The 20,189-nt window shown below is 52.5% G+C and overlaps 2 protein-coding genes across 2 annotated transcripts in view; one reads left to right on the forward strand and one right to left on the reverse strand.

Annotated features, from left to right (window-relative positions):
- The first annotated feature begins 6,212 nt into the window (after positions 1-6,212).
- On the forward strand, positions 6,213-14,108 carry EPHB6 (EPH receptor B6). The gene is made up of 17 exons (XM_008586790.1): positions 6,213-6,284; positions 6,590-6,790; positions 7,081-7,145; positions 7,398-8,172; positions 8,862-9,017; positions 9,332-9,682; positions 9,831-9,955; positions 10,136-10,298; positions 10,831-10,945; positions 11,131-11,183; positions 11,345-11,464; positions 11,617-11,864; positions 12,115-12,288; positions 12,812-12,961; positions 13,189-13,382; positions 13,505-13,660; positions 13,798-14,108. Exons 2-17 carry the CDS (start codon positions 6,691-6,693, stop codon positions 13,904-13,906), a joined length of 3,054 nt encoding a protein of 1,017 aa, XP_008585012.1. The 5' UTR covers positions 6,213-6,284; positions 6,590-6,690; the 3' UTR covers positions 13,907-14,108.
- Positions 14,109-14,234: 126 nt separating this feature from the next.
- Positions 14,235-20,189, reverse strand: part of TRPV6 (transient receptor potential cation channel, subfamily V, member 6) — a 17,377-nt gene continuing 11,422 nt past the window's right edge. Inside the window, exons 5-14 of the mRNA XM_008586794.1 lie at positions 19,872-20,047; positions 19,190-19,336; positions 18,898-19,110; positions 18,317-18,403; positions 18,140-18,216; positions 17,731-17,896; positions 17,235-17,301; positions 16,581-16,849; positions 15,396-15,502; positions 14,235-15,013 (exon numbers count right to left, since the gene is read on the reverse strand). Coding sequence (XP_008585016.1) covers positions 14,734-15,013; positions 15,396-15,502; positions 16,581-16,849; positions 17,235-17,301; positions 17,731-17,896; positions 18,140-18,216; positions 18,317-18,403; positions 18,898-19,110; positions 19,190-19,336; positions 19,872-20,047 — 1,589 coding nt within the window. The 3' untranslated portion in view covers positions 14,235-14,733. The remainder of the gene's footprint in view (positions 15,014-15,395; positions 15,503-16,580; positions 16,850-17,234; positions 17,302-17,730; positions 17,897-18,139; positions 18,217-18,316; positions 18,404-18,897; positions 19,111-19,189; positions 19,337-19,871; positions 20,048-20,189) is intronic.

Consider the following 20,189-nt stretch of genomic DNA (forward strand, 5'->3'; position numbering starts at 1 on the left):
GGGCTGTCTGAAGTCCAGGGAAAATGCCTAAGCAATGGGGCGTTGGGGGACTGAGGCTTGCCGAGTGCTGCTCAGTGGGGCCATTTGGCTTTCTCAGGCTAATGGACCTTTTTTCTCGAAGGAAGATTGGGGTTAGGGTCCCTGTGAACCCACCTAGTGGCCTAGGGAGGAGGTCCACTCAACGTGCAAGAAGATGCCTGGCAATGACCACTGAGTTACCAGAACGCTGGGGAGCAACAGACCAGGATGGGCTGAGCATAGGAAAGGCAGGCTCCTGGGACAGCTGCTGTCCCAGCTCATCACCATCTCCTGCCCCATGTCCTACACCCCACTCTAGGTGGAAGGGGGATGGCAGGGTCAGGAGGGCTTGGGAAGCCTCAGGTTTCCCTTTCTCTGCTCGCCTGCTTGGCTCCCTCTCCCTGCCCTGGTGTTTCTGCAGAAGCACCTCCTGGGGCAGAGAGCAGCTGGCAACCAGACTAGGGGTGGAGCCGGGGCCCAGGTGAGGGAGAAGCGTTCACAGGACCACTCTGGAACGAGCACTGATCTGCATGCTGGCACACACAGGCACCTGTCAGCATGCACCGCCGCTGCTCCAGCCCACCTCACCTCATACACATGCCCTTACACACTCTGCCACATAGACGCGTCCTCAGGCATCCCCTGGTATGGGTACTGCTCCTGGCACTCAGGGGCTTTCTTCCACAACCTTTCACTTACTTATCTCTCATACACATTTGCCAGCTGCCTCAACACTCTCCTTATGCTCTTTTCCAGAGCCACACGTGTCCCCGGTCAGTGCACAGTCAGAGTGGCTTATTCTAAGTGGCTGTCTGGCTAGACCCAGATACTGACTGCATCTTAAAAACCTCTCCCAGCTCCACAGCCTGGGAGTGGGAGGCACATTTGTCTGAGTCATTGTTCTCTGGGGGACATTCTCAGAGGCTGGGGGCCTTATGGGACACAGGTCTGTCCTCTGCTAGGTAATCCACAAATTGGCTTCTCCAGCCAGGGCAGCAGGGGACAGAAGAGCTAGAAGACAACCACCTCCTCACTGTCTGCTCTGGATGCCACTGTAAAGCCTGCTGGGATCCTTTTCGAGGCAGGAGGCCAGAGCACGAAGAGAGAGCTACCAAGAAGATATCCAAGGTGGAGATTAAAGGGTAGAGGCTGCAGCATTAAGCTGAGCAAGGATTATACTGGAATTTCCTGGGCGTTTAACAGCTGCAGAACAGGACGGAGGACAGGGCCTATGGTGTAACCCCTCCCACACTGACCTTGTGGCTAACAGGTGTGAGGACCAGCCCAGCAACCACATCAGACATAAAACCATTGGCCCCTTTGTCCTTGGGACCTTCCCTCTCTCGCTGGACTGTGTGGCCTGCTTTGCCTGTCTGGGCTCACTTTGCAACCATGCCTCTTATTATGTGTTCCAAGTGTACAGTCCCCACTGTTCCCCTGTTTCTCTTCATAGTCCCAGTCCTTTGCTTGGGACCTTCCCTCTCTCGCTGGACTGTGTGGCCTGCTTTGCCTGTCTGGGCTCACTTTGCAACGATGCCTCTTATTATGTGTTCCAAGTGTACAGTCCCCACTGTTCCCCTGTTTCTCTTCATAGTCCCAGTCCTTTGCTTGATATAGTGGAAAGGAAGCTTGATGTTATCATCATGGGGACATTAGTGGAACATTTTGAACTTCCTGGGAGAGAAGCTTAAAGAACATCAAGGGATAAAAGTTATTTTGCTTTTATTGTTGACATTATTTTGCTCATTCGTTCTGGCTTCTACTGTCTTTCCATCTTTGTTTTTATAGATGAAAATTTCTACGTAATTTGAAAACTAGAGGGAAAAGTGGGGGGGATAAAATGTAAACATATGTTATATTTGTCTACGTTTTAAAATATTTTCCTTTTTTGTTTAGTTTTTAATTGCGAGATTTTGTTTTAATTGTAAAAATAAGATATGCTTATTGGAACAAGAAAAACAACTAAAATATGCATAAGACAAAGTTAATCTCCCCACCTACAATCCTCCATTTCTACCTCCTACAGTAGCCAATTTTAATGGCCCAATATATCTTCTGCAGTACCTTCCTCCAAGCTTATTTGGCTTACATTATTTAATTTTTAAAAATTCATTTTGTGGACTGAGGTGCATACACTATATTAAGTAAGCTTGGTTTATTCATAAAAGTATTGTATTTAGCATTTAATTTGAGCACAGTTATTTTTTTAAAATTCTTACAGATTCTCTAAATCAATCTGCCTTTAAATCTTTCATGTTTATTGACAGATGACAGAATTCTTTATAAGCTAAGAATCTACAAATCTTTAATTTTTGCCAGTTTCTGAAAACAAAATACAACCTCGATGCCTAAGAAACTGTCTTATTTTCATAAACCAAAGAAACGTAGCAGGCTTGCGGATCTAGTGTCTGCATGGTATCAAAAAGATATTAAGTGATATATCCAGAAAAGGAGCTGAGGAATGAATATGAAGTTCTAGATGCAATCTTTGTCACATGAAACTTTGTCTAATCAGTCTCATTTTCTGAGCTGTCATTTCATGTTCACATTTCTGCTGCTTCTGGTGTTTTGTGTTTTTAAAGCCTCATCCGCATCTGAAAGTTGAATGTTTTTCTGATTGAGATAAGCCTTCTGCGCTTTCATGTGTTAGAGGATTTCTAAACTCTGATCGGTTCCTTTCATGAGCTGGAAAAGACAGAGGAATCTCAAGCAGTCTGCGGGGAAGAGGAGCAAGAGGCCTGGCCTCGTGGACACCTCTTCCCGTCTGTGTGGCAGTGGGGATGTGCTTTCAGGTTGCTCTCCCGGACCAAATGCAGGCGAGGTTCTATGTCCACGACCATTGAAGGCACCTTTGAAAATCGAGTTCTAAATCCTGCTTCATTGGTATTCCACACACTGGAATAGTCACATTCTTGTCATTTATATCTCTGCCTTCGAAACTTGCTTCAAAAGAATCTGCAGCAGATGAATTACTTGACAGCAATTTATTTCATATCTTAATAAAGTTTCCTCTTTCCTTATTTTATTCTTGCATTACAGATACAGTTGGATTCTTTTTATATATTAAAAAATGTGGTTTGTTTGATAAGCAAGGACTGACCTAACTTCCTAGCTTGACTCAGCACCAATTTTTTTCCTGAGGGAATTTGTTTGTAACCTTCAGTCTCTGGATCTGAATTTAAAAGAGGTCCTCATCAAACATTGAAAGTACACTTCTGGGTAATTTAAGATCCTCAACCATTTCTTTTTAATGAATATCTTTTGTTCTTAGTAAAATTTCAAGAAATTACTGAAGTCGCAATACACACAGTGTCTGCATTTTATCATTTTCTTTCTGATGGTTCTTGATGACAGAAGCAGAGTGGCTTTAACACGCAAGTTTCATAATTGCTTTTGCTCTTTTCTGGATCTTCTGGAGAGAGGCCAGCTTCATGTTGTCATTAAGATGTATGCTAAGGCTATACAAGCGTGCCTTACTGCAGCCACAAGCAACTGGCTACTTGTATTATGGGTCATCAAAGCAAATACCTTGCCTTTCTTCCTCTTCTAGAATGTTCTCTATTGTACAGCTGACATTATCTGCAGTGCATTTTTTCTGTCTTGTTTGGCAGTCTTTCAAAAAAAATTCATTGAGATGTTTCCAAAATATCTCTTATTCCTTCTCCATGATTATTTGTCTAGTTGTAAGTTTAGGAGGACACAGTGCTTATTGTTTCTTCTTTGTACAGATTACAGAATCCATCCATGTTCTGACTGAAGGAGACTATTTTAAAGCATACCTTCTGGGCAAATGGTAAGATAGTCTTTATTGTTAAAGAACTTGCTGCTGGCATTTTCTGTTCTTGATAGCAGCTTTCTTAAAGACTCTAGGGTACTGGGTAGAATCTGGTTTGCTTGGTGTGTCAAGCTTGTCTCCAATTTAAGTCATTGAAAGTTTGGGGGATGCGCCTACAGCATGAATTACTTTGGGATGTTTATTCAACAGTTGTTGCTGATGGTGCCAGTGTTACAGAAGTTAAGAGTTACATATGCTTTTTACTTCATGATCTCCTTGTTCTCTGAAGCATTTATTTAGTCTGTGAATGATCCTAGTAGCATTTGGGACAGTATTTGCAAAGGAACAATTTACCATGTGGATAAACTTTCTTGCCTCCATAGTCTATAAATTGAACTCTCTGTTTCACAAATAGGATGATAGAGGTATGAAAGGTTAAGTTTCATGGGCTAGTGGCAGATGCCCACAACACCTCAGCACATATGTATGTAGAAATTGTGTCTCTCCGTGATAGCACTGAAGGCTTCATCTTACAGCACAGCCAGCATTATCAGAAAAAAATTATGTTAGTAGGAATCAAATTATGATTTTTATATCTATCTAAGTTAAATTAGGCTTGTAGTTTGATTTCAGTTTTATTGTGAAATGGGCAGTTTTCAATACCACTGTGGCTCATAAGTCCTGTCTCTCGAGCAATCTGGGCAACATGTCTCTTGTTTTGCTTCTCAACAGAAATAAAGGGATTATTCTGCTCTTATCTACATGACCCACTGACTTGTGAGACTCAGTCACAAGGAGAGATAGACCACCACCAATCCCTAGATCAACAAGCAAAGGAGGTGCAGAGACTGTTTGTCCTTATCGTCACCCTGGAGGTAGCCATTTGTCGTGTTCGGATGCTCGGGAGCATAGTGGGGTGCCTTCTAAAGGCTGGGGAAGGTTTATTAGAAGAGATAGCTTGTTACATAGTTGCAAGAAATAATTTTGACAGCATGAACTCTATTTTGATTTATTTTACTGAGCAGTTATTATTTGCAGTTTTCAAATGAAATTTTAATTAATGATTTAGTTGAAAAGGTAATACATATGCAAGATTTTAAAAATGCAAATACTAGAGGGAATATAGTGAAAGCACATCTCCCTTGCACCATCCCTTCCCCTAGTTCTCTTCCTTTGCTTTTCTTTTGTATATTCTTCCATAATATCCTTCCATACATGTGTATATGCATGTCCTTCTTATGTTAACAAATGGGAACTTTCTTTACATTGTTCTGTACTGTACTACATTCATTTGGAAATTATTTTCATATCAGTCCATAAACAGTAGCCCATATTCCTTTTTTAAGGATGTTCCATAATTTTTTTAAGCATTTTCCTATTGATGGACAGTTAGTTTACAGTCTTTTCCCTTATTAACAATTCACAATGAATATTTTTGTTCAGACATCTGTGCAAACTGATACAAGTTAACAGTACCTGAAGGACAAATCCTCAGAAATGAAGCTGCTGAATAGATATTGCCCAATTGTCCTCCTGAGACAGTGGTCCAGTTTGAATTCCTAAGCACAGAGTATGTAAGAGAACCTATTTCCCATACCCTGTCCAGCACAATCTCAGAGGTAAAAATGGTGTCTTAGTCAATTGGGGCTTCTATAACAGAGTGCCATAGACTGGGCTGTTTATAAACAATAGAAATTTATTTCTCACAGTTCTAGAGGTTGAAGTCCAAGATCGGGGTGCCAGCATGGTGGGTTCTGCTGAGGGCCCTGTTCCAGGCTGCAGGCTGCCTTTTTCCTTTATCCTCACAAGGCATGACAGACAGAGGGATAGAAAGCCCTTTGAGGTGTCCTTTATAAGGGCACTAATCCCATTCCTGAGGGCTCCCCACTCATGACCTAATTACCTCCCAAAGGTCCCACCTCCTAATACCATCACCTTGGAGTTAGGATTTTAACATACAAAAGGGAGGGATGGGTGCAAACATTCAGTCTATAACAAATGGCAGTCACCGTGGTTTTAATATGGCCTCCTTTAAATGTGAGCAAGCAAGCATCTTTTCATATATTTCAGTCTTACTTTTATTTTTCTGTAAGCTATACCAGAAAATGTACCCCTTGGGGGTAGAGAACCTTTGCTCACAAAGTGTGTGCCAGACCTACATCGCTCTGTCCCTTCCCTCCACTGCTGTTTATCACACAGAATCTTTATGCCTGTGTTCTTTCTGCATCTGTTCTCTTACCTTCCCCCCGTCCTACCCCACAGCCATCCTTCTTTCTGTGTCCCTCCCGCTTCAGTGAGTCTCTGAAACGTCTGCAGGATCCAGGTCTGATGGGGGTGGGGCGGGGGTGGTAGGGGGGGGATGGAACAGCTTCTTACCCACCTGCCTTTAATAAAAAGAGTCTTCCAACTTCCAGCACAGGGTGGCTGTTGGAGGAAGGGAGGAGAGTAAAGGAAGAGAAAGAGCTGCTACAATTCCTTCTGGAAGAAAAGGGTAAGATTGGCTCATAACTCTCCTATGCTCCACCTTGAAGAGGGAGGGCCATGCTAACACACGGAGACAGGGTCGCACAGGGAGGAGGGAGGGGTGGCCCAGCATGTGGCCCTCCAAGACAGTCCAGTTTGCACAGATTTAGGGCAGACAGTAAGCAACCTGCCGGCTCCCAGTCCCACAGTGGGTGCTGGGGTAGTTGGAGAGCTGTGAGAGGAGACACAGGGACAGGTTTTAGAGTCTGGGCTGTATGTGAAGAAATGCAGCTTCCTCCCACCTGCCTCTTCTGGTCCTACGTGTCGCCCTAGAAAGCAAGCTTGGCTGCACACTCCCAGTCTTGCAAAAGCCACAGCCCCATCTGGGAGCAGGATGGTGGCTGGGGCCATGGTGGGAGCCCTGAAGATGCCCCATGGCTACTGAGGGAGCTGCCTGGTCAGGGAGCAGAGTGGCGGGCATGGTGTGCAGCCTGTGGGTCCTGCTCCTGGTGTCCTCAGTTCTGGCTCTGGAAGGTAAGAGGGAGGGGAAACAGGAGAACGCTTGCCTGCCAGTAAAGACCCAGTGCAGGTGGGAAATGGGAAAGATTCAGAAAAGGGTGAGGACATCAAAAGAGGGGAAAAAATGAGAGGGTAACCAGGACCTATATCAGGTTTTTCTGAGAAAAGATCCTTACAGCTGTGCTCCTGCTGGCAAAATAAATGGACCAGGGAGGGAAATTATTTTGTTACCAGAGGGAATGGAGTGGGGGAAGCAGTGCTGGCTGGAAGTGTGGCCACGGTGTGCCCCTGTTCTCTCTGGGCAGAGGTATTGCTGGACACCACAGGAGAGACCTCTGAGATCGGCTGGCTCACCTACCCACCAGGTGGGGTGAGTGCCACGCTAATTCTGAACCCATTTTCCCTGCCCCTCCCTCCCTGTTCCCTACACAGTGGAATTCAGAAAGGAAACCCTGGGTAAAGATGGGTGGGACAAGACTTCCTCCCTCCAGAGGAACAGGGTGTCCTCTCCCTGCTTTGTTTGTCATTGATTGTAAGTCTCAATGGAAGAGCTGTGCCCCCTTCCCTGGACCCTCTCCCCCAAACCCTGAGCAGCTGATGCTTATCTTGGCCTTCCCCACAGTGGGATGAGGTGAGCGTTCTGGATGACCAGCGGCGCCTGACCCGGACCTTCGAGGCGTGCCACGTGGCAGGGGCCCCCCCAGGCACTGGGCAGGACAATTGGCTGCAGACACACTTTGTGGAGCGGCGCGGGACCCAGAGGGTGCACATCCGACTCCACTTCTCTGTGCGGGCCTGCTCCAGCCTGGGCGTGAGTGGGGGCACTTGCCGGGAGACCTTCACCCTTTACTACCGCCAGGCCGAGGAGCCTGACGACCCCGACAGCGTTCCGGCATGGCACCTCAAACGCTGGACCAAGGTGGACACAATTGCTGCAGACGAAAGCTTCCCCATCTCCTCGTCCTCCTCCTCCTCCTCCTCAGCGTGGGCTGTGGGACCCCACGGGGCTGGGCAGCGGGCCGGGCTGCAGCTGAACATCAAGGAGCGGAGCTTTGGACCCCTCACCCAGCGTGGCTTCTATGTGGCCTTCCAGGACACAGGGGCCTGCCTGGCCCTCGTGGCGGTCAAGCTCTTCTCCTACACCTGCCCTAGTGTGCTCCGGGCCTTCGCCTCCTTTCCTGAGACACAGGCCAGTGGGGCTGGGGGGGCCTCCCTAGTGGCAGCTGTAGGCACCTGTGTGGCTCATGCAGAGCCGGAAGAAGATGGAGTAGGGGGCCAGGCAGGGGGCAGCCCCCCCAGACTGCACTGCAATGGGGAGGGCAGGTGGATGGTAGCCGTCGGGGGCTGCCGCTGCCAGCCTGGACACCAGCCCGCGCGTGGAGACAAGGCCTGCCAAGGTGAGAGCCCTTTCCCTTGCCCTGGCCCAAGACCTCCCACCTGCCCCCGGCCTGTGGGCTCCTCTCCTGAACAGCCCAAACTTCATTTTGTCCTCAAAAGGTCAGGAATAAGCCTTCGTTGGAAAGGACCCTTGTTTTTCTAAATTTTATTTCCCAAAGCACACAAACTTGCTCTCATTAAAACTCATCTGAAACTTCTGGAACCTTCTGGAGTCTTCCATAGCAATTCCTGATAATCCTAGGACTCCAGGTGTAAGAGCTGATGAGACCAAAAGGAGTCAAATGCCTGAGTTACTTTGGGATGGTTACCATCTAGTTGGGAGAGTTCACCGCAAGGCTGGTGACCAGGATGCAGGTGGAAGAGGCAGTGCACACCTGCTAAGGAGAGTGATTCTGCAGCAGGAGACCTCTGCGGAGGGAGCTTATGCAACCAAGCCAGAAACACCTAGCTCTGGTGCTCTGCCTGCCTGTAGCCCCCAGCACACCTCACTTTTTCCATCAACAGAGATGATTCTGTCCCAGCAAATGGCAGAAGAAATCTCTGCCTGAGGGAAGAGTGGGTAGAGGTTAGGTCTCAGGAGGAAAGGAGAATCAGCTCTGGGGAATGGAAGGCTGCCAGGACACCTGTGCAGGTGTGCCGGTAGGTCAGGCAGGGTCTCTGATGCCCCACTCTCCTCTCTGCCCCTCAGCTTGTCCCAGGGGCTTCTACAAGGCCTCAGCTGGGAATGCCCCCTGCTCACCGTGCCCTGCCCGCAGCCACACGCCCGACCCTGCAGCCCCTGTGTGTCCCTGCCTCCAGGGCTTCTACCGGGCCAGTTCTGACCCGCCAGAGGCCCCCTGCACAGGTGAGTACACCCCGCTCCCTACCTAGCAATGAAAAAGAGATGGGAGTGGGGCCAGAAGTGGGGGAACCTGCAGGCAGCAGTGGGGGACCCTTTGCATTTGGAGTGATTTCTCTTTCTTTCTCCTGTTTCCTTGGTTTCCTCCCCACCCTGCCCTGCACCTGCCTCTCCCTGTCCCCATCCTCACCTGGCCCTCTTCTGCCTCTCTCCTCCCACCTGCCTCCTCTGCTGTCATCTCCCCTCTGCACCCTTCCTGCCTCCTTCCTACAACTCCCACCTTCTTGGCCCTTTTTCTTCCACACCCTCCGGCCCCCCAGGCCCTCCATCGGCTCCCCAGGAGCTTTGGTTCGAGGTGCAAGGCTCGGCGCTCATGCTGCACTGGCGGCTGCCTCAGGAGCTGGGGGGGCGAGGGGACCTGCTCTTCAACGTTGTGTGCAAGGAGTGTGGAGGCCACCAGGAGCCCAGCAGCGGGAGTGCTTGTCGCCGCTGCAGGGATGAGGTGCACTTCGACCCCCGCCAGAGGGGCCTGACTGAGAGCCGAGTGTTAGTGGGGGGGCTCCGAGCACACATACCCTACATCTTGGAGGTGCAGGCTGTCAACGGGGTGTCTGAGCTCAGCCCCGACCCTCCCCAGGCTGCAGCCATCAATGTCAGCACCAGCTACGAAGGTGAGCCCATCTCCCTGCCTCAAGGAGCCTTGCCTCAGCACTTGAGAAGCCCCTTCCCCACTCCTGCTCTCCAGCCCGCCCCCAACCGGGGATGCTCCTGCTCCCAGGAACTCTTACCCCCCTCACACCCCCTCTCCCCACACCTCAGTCCCCTCTGCAGTCCCTGTGGTGCACCAGGTGAGCCGAGCATCCAACAGCATCACGGTGTCTTGGCCGCAGCCTGAACAGACCAATGGAAACATCCTGGACTATCAGCTCCGCTACTATGACCAGGTGGGCAGGAGGACTGGGGCACTGCGGCAGAGCTGGTGGGAGCCTGCACCCCCCACAGTGGGGCAAAGAGGCCCCACGGGGACTGAGTCTGAGTCCCGTCCAATGGCGAGGGTGGGTAGAGGCCTTGGGGCATGAGGGGCAGTGGGGGCTGGGCAAGGAGTGAGTGGCTGTCACCCCCAGGCAGAAGACGAATCCCACTCCTTCACCCTGACCAGCGAGACCAACACTGCCACTGTGACGCAGCTGAGCCCTGGCCACATCTATGGTTTCCAGGTGCGGGCGCGGACTGCAGTGGGCCATGGCCCCTATGGGGGCAAGGTCTACTTCCAGACACTGCCTCAAGGTGAGGGGAGGCCTGGATAGGCAGGGGGAGATCTCAGGGGCTAGTGAGGAGTTTGAGGACTGTCCAGGCTTCAAACGCTGCCCCAGCATGCTCCAGACCAGGGGCTGTGTGGAGAGGAAGACGGAGGAGAGTGTTTGCAGCTGAGCAGCTGACCTCAGCGGCTTTTGGGGTGTTGGGGTGTGGGGGTGCCTGGGGGCTTGAGGGGTGTGCAAATGCACATGGGAGGCCTGGCCACCCTGACCTGGCTCTGGTCCCTCAGGTGAACTGTCCTCCCAGCTTCCGGAGAGACTGTCCTTGGTGATCGGCTCCATCCTGGGGGTCTTGGCCTTCCTCCTGCTGGCGGCCAAACGCTGCCCCAGCATGCTCCAGACCAGGGGCTGTGTGGAGAGGAAGACGGAGGAGAGTGTTTGCAGCTGAGCAGCTGACCTCAGCGGCTTTTGGGGTGTTGGGGTGTGGGGGTGCCTGGGGGCTTGAGGGGTGTGCAAATGCACATGGGAGGCCTGGCCACCCTGACCTGGCTCTGGTCCCTCAGGTGAGCTGTCCTCCCAGCTTCCGGAGAGACTCTCCTTGGTGATCGGCTCCATCCTGGGGGTCTTGGCCTTCCTCCTGCTGGCGGCCATCACTGTGCTGGCTGTAGTCTTCCAGCGGTGAGAACCCCTTCCTGCTGCGCCTGCTGCACCCCGCCCCAGCAAAATTCACTCGGCAGCCCCACCCGGAGTCCTGGCAGAGGAGGGAAGGAGGGACCTAGCGGACGTCCCCTCCCTCCACAGATCCCTAGCGGGGCGGGGGCAACAAAGGGCATGTCATTCCAGGTCTCTGGTTTTTCCTTCAGGAAGCGGCGTGGGACAGGCTACACGGAGCAACTGCAGCAGTACAGCAGCCCAGGTAGGGGGTGGGGAGGCGGTGGGCGCAGGGCAGGTGAGGCTGGGCTTCTCCAAGGTCGAGGGAGCTCCTTGGCACCACCTTGGAAGTGAGCGGGTGTGTCCAGGGTGTGTGGGCAGCCCCACCTGGCACCACACCCCATCCTGTTCCTCATACCCCTACAGGGCTGGGGGTGAAGTATTACATCGACCCCTCCACATATGAGGACCCCTGCCAGGCCATCCGAGAACTTGCCCGGGAGGTCGATCCTGCATATATCAAGATCGAAGAGGTCATTGGGGCAGGTACTGCACGGGCAAGGAGGGGCTGGGTGGACTGGGGCTCCCTTGTGAGCCTCCCCTGCCCAGGATCCCTTCCAAACATGGCAGGATACCCACCAGGAGCCCTCCATCGGTTCTCCCTTGACCCCACCCCCAGCCTGCACCTGTTCTCCCAGGCTCCTTTGGAGAAGTGCGCCGGGGCCGATTGCAGCCCCGAGGACGGCGGGAGCAGACTGTGGCCATCCAGGCCCTGTGGGCTGGGGGCACTGAGAGCCTGCAGATGACCTTCCTGGGCCGGGCTGCAGTGCTGGGCCAGTTCCAGCACCCCAACATCCTTAGGCTGGAGGGCGTGGTCACCAAGAGCCGGCCACTCATGGTGCTGACGGAGTTCATGGAGCTCGGTCCCCTGGACAGCTTCCTCAGGGTCAGTCCAGCTGGGATGGAGGAGGAGGGTCCTGGGGCCCAGGAAAGCTTGGGCTTCTCAGCTTTTCCAAGAGACAGAGCCCTATACCTTTGTTCCCTTCCGCCCCACCCCCACAGTGTCCATCCTTCTTTCCTAAGCCACTTTCTGATTCACAAATCTCACCCCTCCCCGCCCCTGCCACATCAATGTCCACTGTGCAATGTGAGAAGGTTCCTCACCCTGCCGCTGACCTCTGTCCCTTGCCCCTCAGCAGCGGGAGGGCCAGTTCAGCAGCCTGCAGCTGGTGGCCATGCAGCGGGGAGTGGCCGCTGCCATGCAGTACCTGGCCAGCTTTGCCTTTGTGCACCGTGCGCTCTCTGCCCACAGTGTGCTGGTGAATAGCCACCTGGTGTGCAAGGTGGCCCGTCTTGGCCACAGTCCTCAGGTGAGAGCACAGCCTTGGGGCTCAGCATCCTTCAGCAGTTGCTGGAGGATGAGCTGGAACCTGGGGTGGGCACCTCAGGTGGGATATCATAGTGTCTGCAGCGATGGAGGCTCCCCTTTGTGATGGGGAGATAGAATCTTGGATGAGGGGGAATTGAGGGCTTTCAGGGACCAAGACAAAGGAAGGGGACTGGAGAGGGCAGCAGACCAGCAGAACTCTAGAACCACCTCCTGCCCTGCCCCTAATGTGAAGGCTACACAGACTCCGGTGTCAGCACAGCTGGGTACAAATTCTGAACACACCACTCTCCAGCTTTGTGACCTAGGACAAGTTCATATTCCATATGCCTCACCTTCTGCATCTGTAAAATGGAGATAATATCATCCACCCTACAGTGCTGTTATGAGGATTAAGTGAGGTGCTTGATGTGAATCCCTTAACGCACGTCTGAGCACAGAGTTGTGCAGTCAGTGTGACTATCACTGGGATTAGGGCTATTGTTGCTCTTGGCTCCACCCCTCAGGGCCCAAGTTCTTTGCTTCGCTGGGCAGCCCCAGAAGTCATTGCACACGGGAAGCATACAACATCCAGTGATGTCTGGAGCTTTGGGATAGTCATGTGGGAAGTGATGAGTTATGGAGAACGGCCCTACTGGGACATGAGCGAGCAGGAGGTGAGCACTTGACCTGGGTGTCGCTGATCCCCACCTACAGCTTCCCCAGGCTCACACATTCTAATTCACAGTCTCATATCTCATGGCTCTAGTATTCCATACCTTCGAGTTCTTTCCCCACTCCAACCTCATGCTCCGCCCGATTCCAGCCCACCTTCTTACCTAACAATATACCCCCCTCTACTAGCAGTTGCTTCCCATCATCATATTCTTCCTCTGACCCTCAGGTACTGAATGCAATACAGCAGGAGTTCCGGCTGCCCCCACCTCCAGGCTGTCCTCCTGGACTACATCTGCTTATGCTGGACACTTGGCAGAAGGACCGTACCCAGCGGCCTCACTTTGACCAGCTGGTGGCTGCATTTGACAAGATGATCCGCAAGCCAGACACCCTACAGGCCGGGGGGAGCCCTGGGGACAGGTCTGGAGCTTGGGGCTGGAGCCCAGGGAATCCAGGGAGGGTAGATGCAAACCAAAAAGGAAACTGAGGAGAGGGGGCTAAGATGAAGAGGAGACCTTGACCTGCTTGTCCCTCCCCCTTAGACCTTCCCAGGCCCTTCTGAACCCGGTAGCCCTGGACTTCCCTTGTCTGGACTCACCCCAGGCCTGGCTTTCGGCCATTGGACTGGAGTGCTACCAGGACAATTTCTCCAAGTTTGGCCTCTGCACCTTCAGTGATGTGGCTCAGCTCAGCCTGGAGTAAGCAGGGAGAGGTGGGATGGGGGACGGATGCTCTGGGACTCAAGCCAAGGGTCGTGTCGGGGATCTTGGAAAAGCTTTGATTTGATCTTGGAGAAGCTTCGTGGCCCACATTTGACCCACTCCCTCCCCACCAGAGACCTGCCTGCCCTGGGCATCACCCTGGCTGGCCACCAGAAGAAACTACTCCACAACGTCCAGCTCCTTCAGCAGCACCTGAGGCAGCCGGGCTCAGTGGAGGTCTGAGGCCCGGGCAGGACGCTGTGAACTGATGATGCCCATGGCTCAGCCCTGGATGCAGGTCTGAGGAGGGACCTGTGAGGCGTGGACCGGGCTGCATCTCGGCTTCTGGGAGAGGCATCCACCACACTAAGCCCAACCATCTGGACACTGCAATCCCCAGTCCTCCACCCCTCCCCACATTAAAGGGAAAGAAGGGAACTGGCAAGTTCGGGTGTGGTGAGGCTTCAGTCTGCAAGAAAGAGCTAGGGAGGCCTCTGAGGAGGAGCAGAGGGGCAGGGCGGGCAGGTGGTACTGCCAGATGCAGAAGGGGAGCGGCGCAGGGAGCAGGAAACAACTTTATTGGGAGGTTCAAGGTGGCAAGAACCAACCCATCCTTACCCCACCCCAGAGCAGTTCCTGTCTCCCTCCTTCACACACCTGTCTGCAAGCCCAGCGTCTCCCCCTACACCTGTCTGGAGCATCCCAGTAAGGGGTCTCCTTTCCCTGTTATGACACTGGGGTGCAGACTGTGCACCTGAGAAGGCAAGGCTGCCCTTAAAGTGCTCAGACATGCAGTGGGACTTTCACGAGGGGGTGAGGGATTGCAGCAGCCAGGCTCCCCATGTGAGCTGCAGCCCTGTGCTTGGGGTGGGGCATGCCCCACAGCATCAGTTTTCATGTGCCCTGGAGCTAGAGGTGGAGTGGCCACCAGAAGCAGTGATTCCCAGCGTGCACTCCTGGACCTGGGAGGTTAGACTTCTAGGTTTCTGTTGTTTTTGGTTTGTCTTGTTTTGTTTTTGATGCTCCCAGGAAAGTGAGAGCAACTTGTATGCCCAAGCGAGCGTAAGTGCTCAGATCTGATATTCCCAGCCCTCCCCATCTTCCAGACCCCTGTTGATCAGCCCTCGAAGGTCTCTCCTTAAGGTCCCTTGCCGAAGCCTTTCCCAGTTGGTGCTGCTACGGGAAGTACTTCGAGAAACCGAGGGTGTAGGAAGGAACTGGTGGACACCAAAGGGGCAGCCCAGCTCCAGTTTTTCCAATGAGTCTTTGTCTAAGTCAGAGCTCGGGTTGTGGAAGGCTTGTGCGTAGCGCTGGATCCGCTGCCGGTTGAGATCCTGCCTGTCTTCCACCCTGTGGGGGCAGGAGGACTTGAGAGATGGCCAGGAATTGAAGAGTGGATCCAAGACCAACACTTGACTCCTATTCTCTCTCTATCCCCCATCCCCACCATTAGTGGTCTTTCCCTTCTCTGCAACTGGTGTGGGCACAGGGCATCCCAGCCCCATGGTAGCCAGGCCTCAGGAAGCAGCAGGCTCTGGTCCACCAGCTCTGTAGGTGCTTTGAAGGTGCAAGCTAATGGGTCCTCTTCCCCAGCAGCTCAGTCAGTGGGCATGGAGACTAGGGAGTGCACAGGCTTCCATAGGGCCTCTGGGAGCAGGAGGTTGTCTGAGCAAAGGGACACCCCTGCAAACGAGGTTGCTCAGGGGACGCCCAGCCCCGCATCTTCACTCACCGCAGGAACCAGCGGTCCCCCAGGCCATACTCGCGCCCGCAGATCCCGGAGCGAGGCCACAGGCAGCGGGGCAGCTTCCGCTCCAGCATCACCGTGGTGGCCACGACCTGTGTGTGGGGACAGAAGGGGAAGTCAGAGAAGAGGCTGGGTGCTGACTGAAAAATGAGAAATGCTGACTGAGGAGAAGGGTGGAAGGAGCAGACACCAGGCGGAGGGAGGACAGTGTTGCAACAGCGGGGGAGCTCGGTAACTCATGGTGTCCCAGAGGTGACAAACAGCCCCTGTCTGGGATAGTGGTGTGAGCTTTGCTGACCCTCTCCTGCAGGAGAGAGTTGATGGACTTGGGCCACACAATTCTCTGCCCAATGAGGTGACATCCATCGGGAAGCCGGGCAGGATGCTGGGACTGAGAGACCTTGTTCCAAGAAGAGGGATGGGAGCAAAGGGATAGAAAGGGGTCTTAAGGGCTTCAGGACATTTTGGCCCTACACACATAAAGTCCACTTACAAACATTCTAGTTGGAAACTTAATATCAGTACATTTTCATGGAGAAAATATTTTCCTGAGCAAATCTCATCCAGCCAGCTTAGTTTTTCACTCTGTTTTCTATACAGCACAATTAAATGCTTTCCCATTGGGGAATTTCCATTTTTATTTTGCTGACAATTTTTTTGTTGAGATAAATTATTTTCTAAGTATATTTTTTAATGAGGATCTGATTCATCTAATGGCCTTTTATCCCCATCGTGGTGATCTGACTGAAGATAGCTTATGTTACTACAGGAAGTTTTTGTGGCATTATTTTTAACTCGTCTAATTTTTCTGGGTCAAATTTTTCAGACTTAAATATTGTCAAGAAAATTTGATACTCCAGTTTTTGTCTGGGAACAAATCTTACTGGATGCAATTTTAGCCACCGTTAGTTTTATTCTTGATTTATTTCTTGTCAACTATTCTAGAAAAAAACAGGTTTTAATTATTGAGAAAACCGAGAGACATTATTTTCAGGTCTTCTCATATTGCTAATCCAATTCTTTGGTACATTTTGCATTATTTTTCTTACTGTTCAATAACTGTCCAAACATGTGTAGGGTCAAAATATTCTGCTTCTCTCTGGGTGTGGCCAGTCCCTTGACAGGAAGGAGGTGACATGCACTAACCCTCCCGGCCACCAGGGGGCTCACCTGGGCCCTCCAGAGCTCATCCCTCTCGTGGGCCACCCGCCAGTGCGTGTCACCCATCATGGCAATGAGGAGGTTGAGCATGAGCAGCCCTGCGATGATGGCGAAGGCAGCATAGGTGATGCTGTACATGAAGGGCAGATTCACGCTGTAGTTGGCAGGGGCATCGATGACCATGAGGAACAGCTCAAAGGTGCTAAACAGTGCCATGGGGTAATCATAGAAGTGGCCCAGCTCCTCAGGGTCCTCTGTCTGGAAGATGATATAGAAGGCTGCTCCAACCAAGGGGGGAGAGTTACCATGGCAACCGTACAGATGACGATGACTCCCCACAGCAGGCTCTTGGCTGCCAATTTCAGTCCTGTCCCCTTCATCTCCAGTAACACCATCCCAGACCCCCAGTGCTCCACACTTTGGCTTCTTTTGTTCCCTTATTTTCTACAAGGCTCATCCTCCTGACCTCAAGAGCCACCTCTCCCCAACAGTCCTGATTTTCTCTCACCTCTGGGTTATGTCCCATCCTCAGACATTGTATGGCCTCCTGTCACCTCTGCCTTCCCTCCCTCCCTTCTCCAAGTTTAGTCAGAGGCATTCTGTGCTCTCTAGTTTCCTCCAGCCTCTCCCCTCCATGATCCCCATCCTGGACAGATGATTTACCTGAGGCAAAGCCCAGGATGACCACAGCCATCAGCCAGCAGAATCGCATCAGGTCACCAAAAATCATCTAAAGGGAGGAGAAGGCAGAGAGAACATCTCCACACATCCCCCAAGCAATCGGCCCATCCACCCTCTAACCCCGACAAGTCTGACAGCTCCACCCTCCAGGACAGGGGTGGGCAAACTATGGCCTTTAGGCCGAATCTGCCTGGCTTGATTTGCTAATATCCCAAGCAATCGGCCCATCCACCCTCTAACCCCGACAAGTCTGACAGCTCCACCCTCCAGGAAAGGGGTGGGCAAACTATGGCCTTTAGGCCGAATCTGCCTGGCTTGATTTGCTAATACCTTTAAAGGATTTTTAAAAAGGAGATTATGCAACAAGACGATATGTGGTTGCAGAGCCTGAAATATTTACCATTTGGCCCTTTACGGAAATGTCTGCTGACCCCTGCTTTGGGACCTTTCTTTAGGAGGCTTGAGGGGAGGCACCAACCTTCTGGATCATGATGGTAAAGGGGCCCAGCATCTGGAATCCTCGGGCAAAGTACATGACGTTGCACCAGCCCAGCACCAGGGCAAAAGACATGGGCACCACCTCCCCATTGGTGTTGGTGAGCCGCATCACCATGGTCACCAACACCATGAAGGCATAGGTGATGCTGGGGAGAGAAGGCAGGGGGAGTAAGAGGAAGGCTGGGATCGTCCTGGGGACCCAACAACAGGAGTGTGACTGGGACAGTACACACAGTCTCAGATTCAGCCTTCACAATTTCAGTACATAGGGTCACACACACATCGCTAGATAGGGACTTCTGCAGTTGAGGTTCTCTGGAGGTCAGGAATCCAGGGAATAGAAGTGGAGCCCTACTGAGGGAAAGGGTTGGGGGTGAGGAAGGACTCACATGATGACGTGGAATGGCCCACCAAGGATGGTGTGTCCAAAGAAGCGAGCAACCCCCACCCTGAAGACGTCTGGAATCTGGAGAGAGATCAGAAAGACACAAAGGCACGTGAAGACCAGAACTCGGGCTGGATCCCTGGGGCAGACGACCTCACCCTGGATCCCATCCACACCTCACCTCTACCAGCAGGATGATCACAGCCCCAATGACAGTCACCACCTCCCCCACCAGCCGGATGTCATCCTTGGGGGTCACGTAGGCTTCCTGAGGGGGGATGGGGGTGGTCAAGGCACTCAGGGCACCTCTGCATCTGCTCTGCCTGTCTGGTGCCTAGGGCCACCCGCCGGCCAGATTCTTTTTAACCTGTTAGGTTCAGCTATTCTCAAACTCCGCGCTTTGAGTAAGAGCGCACAAGTTGAGTACTCCTTATACAAAATGCCTGAGACCAGTAGTGTTTCAGATTTCAGATTTTTTCAGATTTTGGAGTATTTACAGATACTTAACCAATGGAGCATCCCTGACTTGAAAATCTGAAATCTGAAATCTGAAATCCTCCAGTGTACATTTCCTTTGAGGTTCATGTTGGTGCTTGAAAAGTTTTGGATTTTGGAGCATTTTGGAATTCAGAGTTTTGGACTAAGGATGCTCAACCTGTATGTGAGGGGAGAAATGAGGGTGTGAGGACAGGAGGATGGTACCAGTCTGAGAAAGAACAGAGAACCGAGTCCTGCCCTGATCCGTTCCTCCTGGGGTGTCACCTGAAGTAGCTTCTGCTGTAAGAGGCTGTTGTCCCGGGGGCTGGTGTGGTTAGTGGTCCTGGGCTTCAGGGGGCGGTGGACACAGCACATGGTGAAGCAGACGATGTACAGCAGGTATATGGCACCCAGCACGCAGAAGTACGGCTGCCCATACCTCTTCCACTTGAGGCTCACCAGCTCTTTCACTGGCGTCTGGTCCAGGATCTGACGAGCCTGCAGCAGAAAGCAAGTTGAGCAGGCAGCTCAGGGGCCCTGCCACCCCTCCCCACCGCACTTTGCCCCAGACCCGTACCTCCCGCTTCTTGGTGGTGACGATAAGCTCCAGCAGGGACTGCTCATCCCCTGAGGAGTCAATCTCCGTGAGGTCGTAGAGTGTGGAGGTCAGTGGACCGTAAGTCCACTGGATGTGCTTCCGCTTCTGCATCAGGTGCTGGAACATCTGAGGGAGTGTGGAGAGGAGTTAGGAACAGCAAGCACAGGGGACAGTCACCGAGTGTGCTTGGGAGGCATGTCAAGGAGGAAAGCCCCACTGGAGAGGCTGGTTGCACTTCACGGAATGACCACAGTCTTGGGAGGCCAGAAGAACCCACATTCATGCCGACCTTCTAGGTTCCTCTCCCTCCCCCATGACTCCATGTATGGCTTGGGGAGGGGAGATGAGAAGCGGAAGGGCGGACGCGCTGGGACCTGCAAGGGCAGGTGGGCCTAGGCATTACAGATAATCCCAGCATGTGATCTAGACTCTGTAAGTCCTGAACACCTTGGGAGAGAGAAGTAGGCAAGAAAGGGAAGAGGGGACAAGAGAGCTAGGGGCTGAGAGAGAAATCCCAATCTGAACTAAGAATGCGACCTAACTGTCAGGGATGTATGCTCACATGTATTTTCTCCCAGGGTATGTTCACACCTATTTTATCCCAGTGGGTAGGATGAGGGTCATTAGAAAGCCGCACTGGGGTGGGGGGAGTTGCCCTCACCACAGTGTTGCCCTCCACTCCGGCCAGCTTGAAGGGGGTGAGGCCCTGGTGATTGGGCATGAGGTCCAGGGACTGCAGGTGGCTCCCACGTCCATCATAGGACAGCAGCAGATTGTACATCTGGCAGGCGAAGGTTTTGTTGGGCTGGAGGGTGAGGATGTGCAGCACTGTGTTTCCTGGGGGAGGACACGGGGTGAGAGGTGGCCATAGGCCCAAAGTGGGTGTTCCCATTCCCACCCTGGAGTCAGCCTGAGGGTGGTCCCAGCTCCTCCCTCACCCCCCTGCACATCCTAGCTCTTACCCAGGGAGTCCCGGGCC

Source organism: Galeopterus variegatus, unplaced genomic scaffold (genome assembly GCF_000696425.1).
Source record: "Galeopterus variegatus unplaced genomic scaffold, G_variegatus-3.0.2 Scaffold4122, whole genome shotgun sequence".
Lineage (NCBI taxonomy): Eukaryota > Metazoa > Chordata > Mammalia > Dermoptera > Cynocephalidae > Galeopterus > Galeopterus variegatus.